This window comes from Echinops telfairi, unplaced genomic scaffold (genome assembly GCF_000313985.2).
Source record: "Echinops telfairi isolate 266 unplaced genomic scaffold, ASM31398v2 ScPeMD7_18;HRSCAF=68, whole genome shotgun sequence".
Classification (NCBI taxonomy): domain Eukaryota; kingdom Metazoa; phylum Chordata; class Mammalia; order Afrosoricida; family Tenrecidae; genus Echinops; species Echinops telfairi.
Window position 1 is genome coordinate 97127449 of NW_022103915.1, and position 10129 is coordinate 97137577.

The following is a 10129-nucleotide window of genomic DNA, read 5'->3' on the forward strand; positions in this document are numbered from 1 at the left end:
AGCGACCCTATAGGAAGGGCTATTCAAGAATGTAACTCTTCTCTGCAGTAGAAAGCCTTTTTTTTCTCCAGCGACAAGACACTGCGGAGTGGCGTAGCCCTTCCCGCGCTGAGCCCCGCCCCAGTCGCCGGGCGCTGAGCCCCGCCCCAAGCCCGCCCACGGCCGGAGTCCTGCCCCCGAGTCCGCCCAGGACACGCCCCCTGGGCCCACCGGCGTTGCCTCAGCCTTCAGGCCGCCGTGCCGGGGCCGCGGCGCTGCCATGGCTGGGAGCCGCGCAGCCCCCGGGCGCGGCCGCGACGAGCCGCCCGAGAGCTACCTGCAGCGGCAGGACCACGAGCTGCAGGCGCTGGAGGCCATCTACGGCGCCGACTTCCAGGACCTGCGGCCAGACGCGTGCGGACTGGTAAGAACGTGGCTTGTCCTGGCCCGGCCTCCCGGGCCCTGGGCCCGCGCTGAGACGCTTCCTGATTGGGCTGCCCTTTGGGGACCCTGCAGCCCTCCCATTCCGCCTACGTTTACTTGTTCCTTCACCGCAGCCCCCGGGCCAGGTCCCCGGAGCTGCCACCTGGGCCCAGTTCTCCTACATCCTTTCCCTCAAGTGGGCTCTCTGACCTGGTCCTGCCGCTTAGAATCCCAGTGACATTTACCCCAAAGCATGCCTACCACCCTTGCCCTGCTTTTCCTGATAGCCCTGGAGGATGATACAACCTACTGAGAGTGAACCCCTTGCAACTTTGCTCGGGGAACGCTTTGGGGGCGCTACTGCAGACCTTCTGGATTACTCGCCGTCAGGACCGTCTTCAAAGCTCGCCCTCCCGCCGGTGTATTCAAACCGATGAGCCACACAACCCCCTCTTCCCTCTCCACGCATCCTGGCTGTGCCTGTCTGCCTCAGAGAAACCTACATATGACCATGCCCTTCACACATTCATCTTAGCTGTCACGGAGAAGGGAGTGTCCCAAGGTTCCAAATTTGTTTAAAATAGGATTTTCCTTATGGTCTGGAAGTAAGTTAGGGCACATGACAAGCTGCCAGTACTTGGCAGCTTTTCCTGATCTTTGACAGTTGCTTCTATGGATGTTATGTGAAAAGCGCTACCTTCCTTCATCTGCCTTTAATTCTATCATTCCACAGCATCTGCTTCATCTACACATCCAGGATTTCCCCCACCCCCCAATTAGATCTTCCGGACCTGTCAGTGTGTGCTGCTTTCCTTCACTCAGTCTTTATTCTTCTGGGCCTTGGGACTACAGCAGAAACCCTAGCCCCTCTCTTCTAGTGCTTAATTTGAAAAATTAGCCCGAAATTGTAACAGGTGTAACAATTTTCTAGAGATCTGGCAACTTCACTGTTCATTCCAAAACAGGATTGAGAATCAGGAAGTAAGCCCATTAAACAAGCCAACCAAAATAAACATCATAAAGTATCCACCCATGCCTAAGGCAAGAGCCCCTAAGATTTTGTTCAGATCCTATATATTTTATATACACTTAATTGGCCCAAGGTTACAAGAAAAATAGAAAGGAAAGGAGCTGCTGAAGGTAGGGATACTGGCAATCTTGAGACTTTACAGCTGATGGCCTTAGTAACAAGATAAAATCCCTTCCCACTGCCCATCCCACCCTTCCAAAAAATAAGCTGTAGGAGGTAGAATTCCACCTGTCTATGGTTTGTGCTGCACAGGGCAAATGACTCCAAGCACTTATTAGGCCCCTAAGGCAAATAACTGATGGTCATAAGGATGAATCAGAATTTAATCACTCAGGTATTTAATATCCATCACCTGACAGTTGTCAGTCTATAGGCCCATGAATCCCTTACCCCAAGCCCCTGATACCTTCAGAATTCAGAAGTTTCCCTGCTCATGTTCTTGGAAGCTTGTCCCACATATTACATAATACTCCTTTGGGTGTCTGGAGCAGCATCCATAAATCAAACACAATAAAGAAACACATGAATGTTCCAATATTCACACTGAGCTGGAAAAATAAAGCTTGCCTATAGCTTGTCAGGTCAGGCCAAATTTCCTGCCAGGATCTTTGTATCTTTGTAACTTTGGGGGAAGGAGTGGCGATGTGTTATCATACTGATTTTAGTTTAGTAGCACAGGTGTATTATTTTTAAATAAGTAGACATCTGGACACTACCGGTTAACGATTTTCTCTATAGTTATCAAGTGATTATTAGTGGAATGATCTTGGCTAGGCACCCAGCAGAGGGTCTGGGCTTTTATATTTTGTTGGTGTGCAAATCGCCCTCCAAAAAACCTGCTCTGTGTCTGGACCCAGCAGGAGAGGATTTGTTTTCCCATAGCTTTACTAACATTGTATATGTCATTGTTTTTCACCATTGCCAAAAGATAGATGAGACACGTCTCTGTTTAATATGTTCCTTCAGTTATAATAAATCATGTAGAACATCTTTCTTTCTTTTTTTCTTTATCATTTTATTAGGGGCTCATACGACTCTTATCACAATCCATACATACATCAATTGTGTAAAGCGCATTTGTACACTCATTGCCCAGAACATCTTTCTAAGTTGTGAATTTTTCTTTGTGATCTCTTTCATGTTTTTGTCCCTTTCTACTGTTTTGAGTTTTCTTATTCATTTGTAAGGACTTTACATATTAAGGAAATGAGCATTTGGGGCCATACATTGCCAATATTTCCTCTAATTCACCATGTGTGTATAGATATTTATGTTTTTTTTTAATATATCAAATTGGACTGTTTCCTGTTTGATCGTCCCTGCAGTTCTTTCTAGAAGACTTCCTTATCATAATGTCATTTTTAAGAAGGAATCTTCCACAGACTTTTTGTTTCAATTCTTTCATCACTTCATTTTGGAATTAACATCAAATAACTATAGAAAAGTTTGAAGCACAAAACCAAACTCACTGCCACCGAGTCAGCTGGGACTCACAGTGACCCTAACAGGACCGAGTGGAGCGACTCTGAGTTTCTGAGACTGTAGCGCTTAGTGGGAGTAGAGAGCCTCATCTTTCTCCCTCGGAGCTGCTGGTGTTGTGCTGACCCTGCAGTTAGCCGCCCAGTCTATAACCACTATGCTACCATGGCTCCCTCCCCCTTTTTTTTCCTCCTTGGGGGAAATTGCCCAACCTCAGTTATGCTTGGCATGCCTTCCAGCCTTCTAGCACCATGTTAGATAGACAATACTTAGCTAATCATAAAGTCAGTCTCCTCAAAGTAGAGTTCACTTTAATGATGTAAATGGAGCAGAACTTTTGAGTCGTTCATTTACTGATATGGCACAACCCAAATTGAGAATAAATAGTGGCAAACATCCATTACTAATTGGAACATGGAGTGTATAAAGTAGGGATTGGGGAAAATTAGAAGTCATCAGAAATGCAATGGAACACATGAACATTGAGATCCTAAGCACTACTGAGCTGAAATGTACTGGTCTTGGCCATTTTGAAACAGATAATATTGTCTATTATTTTGGGAATGATTCTGAAATGGAATGGTATTAAAAAGAACATTCCAAGATCTGTCCTGAAGTACAACTGTCAATGATAGGACAATATCCATGTGCCCACATGGAAGACCAATTAATACAACTATTACTCAAATTTATGCACCAACAACTAATGCCAAAGATGAAGAAATTAAAGTTTTCTACTAAACTTACATAACCTAAAATTGATCAAACGTAGTCACGATGCATTGATAATTACAAAAGTTAGAACTAAAGACGGATTGGTAGCTGGAAAATATGACCTTGGCGATAGAAATGATGCTTCAATAGCTTATTCATCGCAAATACCTCTTTTCAGCAATGTAAACAACTTTACACGTGGACCTGGAGGGTTGGAATACACAGGAATCAAGTAGACTGACTAAATTTGTGGAAGAGGCAGTGGAGAAACTCAATACTATTAGTCAGAACAGGTCCAAGACTGCCTGTGGAAAAAACTTAGAATTTTTTCTCAGAAGCAAGTCCCAAGTTAAAGCTGAAAATAAAAACAAGTCCTGAAGAGTCAAAATATGACCTTGAATGTCTCCTTCCTGTGTTAAAGATTATGTGAGGAACAGAATTGAAGCATTGAGCATTAATGACCAGAAACCATTTGATGTTATTATTGGATAACATCAAAAACACGAAGAAAGCAAAGGGTCGTCAAAAAGAAAGAAAAGACCAGAGTGGCGTCAGAAGAGACTCTGAAACTAGCTCTTGAACTTAAGAGTCGCTAATGCAAATGGGAAAAAATTGGAAGACAACTTCCTGACCAACCAACTTTGGGCCCCTCCCAAAGAAAGGTAATGCAATGAATGGAATGCTGAAACTATTGAACAATATTACTAATATAACCTGCAAGTAAGTTTTTTTCTGAGGATAATTATAAAACCACGGCAGCAGTACTTGGACAGGGAACTGCCAGAAATTCAAGCTGGATTCAGAAGAGGACATGAAATAAGGGATATCATTCTCAATGTCAGATGGATCTTGGCTGAAAGCAGGGAATACTAGAGGGACTGTGCAAAGTCGTCTGTGTTCGTCACCACAAATTATGGATGGCAGTGTGAAGAATCGGAATTCCAGAACCCTTAGGGAGGAGCAGTGAACTATGTAATGTGACTTTTCTAGCCAGTTACATTAATTTCTACCAAACGACCTTTTCCTGCATGGGTCTGGGTGAAAAGGTGTTGGGGGGTGTTGGGGGCGGGAGACACTGATAGGATTCACCTGTGATTAACTGTTAATAGGCTCCATTGCGCTCACTGGTCTGCTGGGTAGAAAATGAGCCCTCTGAGGAGGAGGAGGGAAGATCTCATTACCAGTGAGAGCCTGAGTGGGGCACATCCTACGGATCCTGCATCTGGATCTTGGGCCTGATTTCACCAGCTTCCAGAGCCTGGGGGATAAGGAGGCCCCTCCAGACAGACATCTGAATTTTATTTGGGTCTTATCAGCCCCCACAAGACGTGAGCCATTTTTGGTTACACTGTGGATTCTGAGTGGCTATTACAACGGATTGCAGAATCCTGGGGTGTAAGGGATTATACTTAGGGAAGGAGTTGGTGGCTGATGTCAGAGATGATGGAGTGGTACAGCAGGGTGGAAAGGTGGGACCTTTGGAATGTATTTAATTTCCACCATCTTGAGACCAATCTTGTGTTAATTTTCATGAAGGCAATTGTTACTACAACTTAACTGTGCTCATGGTGCACCTGTCTATAAATCAAGAGGCATTTGTTCAGATCGACCCAGGGCATGCTGTATGGTTTTAAGTCAGGAGAGATGTGCATCATGGTTGTATTCTTCCACCATATTCAATCTGTATGCTGAGCAAATCATCTGGGAAGCTGGCCTATTTGAAGAACATGCACCAAGATTAGAAGAAGACTAATCAACAACTTAAATTATGCAGGTGACTCAACTTTGCTTGCTGTAAACAGAAAGGACTTGAAGCATTTGCAGATGAAGCTCAAAGCCTACAGCCTTCAGTATAGATCACAGCACACCATAAAGAAAGCAAAACATGCTCACAACTGACCCAATAAGCAACATCATGGTAAACAGAGAAAACATTGAACTTGTCAAGGATTTCATTTTCACTTGGATCAACAATCTGCCCATGGAAGCAACATTCAAGAAAATCAAGTGATGTATCGGGCAGGTTCTGCTGCTGCTGCTGCCACCAAAACAACTTCCTAAAGTGTTAAAAAGCAAAGTGTCCCTGTGCCGGTGCCTGACTCTAGCTATATTTAGTTGTCTCATATGAATAAGGAAAACCAAAGAAGAACTGCTGCATCGTAATTACAGTGAGGTGAGGAATATTGACTATACCACGGACTACCAGAAGAAAGAACCCTGTCTTGGGAGAATTACAGCCGGAATGTTCCTAAGATGTGAGGACGGCGAGACTTTTGTCCCTCAGACTTTGGACGTGCTATCAAGAAGGACCAATTCCCGGAGAAGGGCATCGTGCTTGTTAATGTAGAGGAAGATCCGGGATGAGGTAGACTGATCCAGTGGTTGCAACAATGGGCTCAAATATCGCGATGATTGTGAAAGTTGTACAGGACCCGGCAGTGTCTTCTTCTCTGAGTTGGAGCTGATGTGGCAGCAGCTAACACCTAACATCAGCAGCCACAAGCCCAGTGCGATCAAGTTGATTCCTACTGTGGGACCAAGTGGAACTGTTCCGTAAGGTTTCTGAGACTGTAAATCTTTGAGGGGAGCAGACAGACTAATCTTTCCCTTGAGAAGTGCCAGTGCATTTGAACTGCCAACCTTGTGGTTAGTAGTCCAGCGCTTAACCCACTGCGCCAGGACTAACAGCTCCACTAAATATGCATCTGTTGCCCTACCCCTAGCAAATCAGGCAAGCACAGTTTGTGTGTTCAGGGTTTTTCTGGTGCTAATTTGAAAATCCCACCTTTACATTGATTGGGACTGCTAGCTGCAAGGGCGTATGTACTCCTACATACTCAAGCCTAGTATGAAGCTTTCGAAAATTCACTGAATGAAATAATTCCTTCCCTCTTTAAATTTATTTATTTCATCCTGTTACTATTTTAGTACCACAAGGAGCCTTGGTGGCGCTGTGGGTTAAGTGTTGGACTGCAAGATCAGCTATTCAACCCAAAGAGAAAGATGGGATTATCAGTGCCCGTAAAGATTTAGTCTCTAAAACCTAAAGGAGCTCTTCTACTCTGCCCCAGAGGCTGCTGTGAGTCTGAGTCAGCTGGATGTTAGGAACCCTGTTGGTACAGTGGCTTAAGTACGCACCTGCTAATTGAAAGGTTGGCAGTTTGAAACCCCCTGTGGGATCCATGGGAGAACTATTCCTGCCAAGAAATCCCTTTGGGGCAGTCCTGCTCTGTCACACGGGGTCATTAGGAGGGGACAAATTGACTTGATGGCCCCCCCACAACCTCCACATAGATTTTTGTTTGTTTTTAATAATTAAATCATTTTATTGTGAGCTTGTACTCTTATCACAATCCACACATACATCCATTGTGTTAAGCACTTTTGTACATTTGTTGCCCTCATCATTCTCAAAACATTTGCTTTCTACTTGAGCCCTTGGTATCAGCTCCTCATTTTCCCCTCCCTCCCGCTGCTGCACTTTTATACCAAGCCATAATATTTAGCATAGTTACCTTTTCACCGAACTCTCCTGTCAGGGTTTGCATTCGTTTTTCCATATGAATGTTAGATTCAGCTTGCTAAGTTTAAATCAAGCAAGCAATCCGCTGGCATTTTTATTGGAAGAGCATTTCATTTGGGAAGAATTCACATTTACTTAATAATATTGTCTCGTGTTTATTTAAAACAAAGCTGCCAATTATTAAGCTTTAAAGAATCTAGTGGTTCTTGATCCTGACCAGCTGGACTAATAGGCTAATATGTGAGAACAGAAGGTGAATGAATGTAGTGATTCCTCAAGGCCAGCTGCAGAAAATACTCATTTTTAGGGGTGGGGGTGAGGGGAAGGTGTGGGGTGAGTCAGTAATGAAGGCATTGAACAGACAATCTAGAGGACTGCTTTCTCGTTTCCATGTTCTACTTTTCCTACCAGCATTTAATTTTTGGCATCTTCCCAAAGGCTGGCCCACATTATATAGCGTGCACATGTTACTTCATTTCTCGTAGGCTGTTTGTATGTTCACACAACAGTCTGGAAATGAAGAGTCATTCTTCCCCGCGTCACAGAGCCGGCCGGGGACCTCTGAACCAGCACGTGGGAAACAGAGGCCCTGTTGAGTGCCATCCATGATTAGCTAGATCCTAGGTAGACTTCGAGACCAAACACCTGCAGAATGATTTAAACTGTGTGACACTTGCAGTTAGCTTCCTAAATCTCATCCCTGCCTCTGCTACTTGCTTTGTAAGCCAGAGTTTAATCATGCTGCTTAATTGTCGGCCCTATGACCTTCAGCCATTAAACGTGGATCCAAGCTGCGTGAAAATGGCTCACAAAAGTCTGTTTTTCATGATTTTGCCCAATACGCTTGAACTTCAACAGAAATGGGCATGTGCTTCAAACAGTATGTTTTGTTGGCTCCGGTGTCTGAGAAAAGCACCCTCAACCCGAGCCCTGGGTTTCTAGTGCCATTAACTTCTGCCAGCTCCTCCGGCGGTGGGTGCTGCACTGAGAGGAGCGTCCGGAGCTCTGTGTTCCCCATCCTTAGGAGGTTCTTCAGACCCTGACTGTTTCTCCTTCCTGAAGCACAGGCGCTTCGGGTTGGGTTCTGATGCACTACAGCTGAGCGGTCCCTCCCCGCGTGTCAGGCTGGGTTTGGGTCGCTGCTTGCTTTTACGCACTGGAGGGTTGGCTTGGTTGTTTTACAACAGTTCAGGAGAGTCTCACTTCATTCACCTCTTACTGCAGCCTTCTCTCCAGGTGTTGCTGAGAGACAGGGCCTGCTACTCCCGTAGAGGCAGCAGTCTTGGAAGGCCACGGGGCTGGTCCTACAGGGCCCTCACCGCGAGTCCGCATTGACTTCATGGCAGTGAGTCTGAGCTCATGTCACTTGCACCGTCTGTTTGCAGAAGGCATACTCTGCACAGGGCTGCATGTTTGTGTAGTGGAAAAACACCTTGTGTTTTCTTCTACATTGGTGCAATCAGATATATTTTGGCTACACTACTTGGTTTACTTGTCCAAAAATATTCCAGGAACTCGTTTTTTTCCTTGTGCAGGTTAAGTCATAGATTTTATCAACCACAAATTCTAATGCATGTCCAAGACCCAGCCTCCCTCCCTCACTCCACTCCCAGTGAACCCCACTCCCAGTGAAACTTATTTTAATCGAGACCTGTTCAGTTCCAGGAACCCTGGCATGAATGACTTAAGGTAAGTGAATGCTTGATGTCCTAAACATGTTTGATAGAAAGCCCTGTTACGTACGTGCTTGGGGACCTATCACTTTCCTTCAGGAAGGCCTGGCAAAGAGTCTGCTTAGTTCTGTGTACACTAGTCCCTGAGAGTCTTTTCCTTTTTTTTAAGTGAGCCTGTTGACTAGGCTAAGTGTAGTTGCATATGACGAACACTTATCAGAGTTCTACCCTCCCACCCCACACCTCTCTTAGGCAGAAGTCTAGAATTTCTACTTAGTTCTTGCTGTTCTCCATCCTCATTATGCCCTCAGGGCCCCAACTGGCCGTCTCAACCCCAGCCAACATGCTATACCAAAAGCTATTTTCAGCCAACAAGGAGAAAAGAAAACGAAATTGCATCCTACCAAGGGCTCAAGTAGAAAGAAAATGTTTGGAAATGTTGATGGCAACCTATGTACAAGTGTGCTTCATACAATTGAACGAAGGCTTGTTAAAAGATTTATAACAGCACCCCAATGAAATGATTAATTAAAAAAAAGTTTTTTGGAGAATGATGTACAAATGTACAACAAATGTACAAATGTGCTTGACACAGTGGGCGTATGCATGGATTGTGATAAGAATTGCACAAGCCCCCAATAAAATGATTAAAAAAATGTTTTTTAAAGTTGTATCCTTTCCCATGAAGGTCATTTCCTGGAATTGACATTTGCTATTTCTTCATTCATCCTGTTGGCCAGAAAGGAATCCAGTGGCCCAGCTGCGAAGGGGTCTGGGAAATGAATCCAGCTAAAAAAAATCAGGGGTGCCGTTGCTAAGAAATAAGGGGTCCGACTAGTGACGATATAAGGTGGAAAATAGGTGTTAGGTATTGGAGAACAGTTAATATCCTCTGCTGAGAAGTACCCCATGTCTTGTGGGCAGGAATATTACAGGTTCAGTTAACCATCGGCCCAAGAAAGCTAAGTCTTTAAAGCAACCAGGCAGCCTGATCCAGGTGTTCTTGCATTGAGCTGGCCCTCACTTGATACTGGGATCTGGACCGATAGTTGGGTTTGAATCCAACCGTTTCGCATTCCTTGGCACTTAGGCCTTTCCTTCCACACCCCCACACTAGACATGTGTGCCTCTTAAAGCTGCTTTTTTTATTTTTTTAAATCATTTTACTAGGGGCACATAGAACTCATCACAATCCATACATACATCAATTGTGTGAAGCACATTTGTACATTCATTGCTCTCATCCTCAAAACATTTGCTCTCCAGGTAAGCCCGTGGCATCAGCTCCTTATATTTCCCCCTCCCTCC

The 10129-nt window shown here is 44.7% G+C and overlaps 1 protein-coding gene across 1 annotated transcript in view; it reads left to right on the plus strand.

Annotated features, from left to right (window-relative positions):
* The first annotated feature begins 259 nt into the window (after positions 1 to 259).
* The window catches only part of EIF2AK4 (eukaryotic translation initiation factor 2 alpha kinase 4), a 112099-nt gene continuing 102229 nt past the window's right edge, over positions 260 to 10129 (plus strand). The window contains exon 1 of the mRNA XM_004712698.4: positions 260 to 403. Coding sequence (XP_004712755.1) covers positions 260 to 403 — 144 coding nt within the window. The remainder of the gene's footprint in view (positions 404 to 10129) is intronic.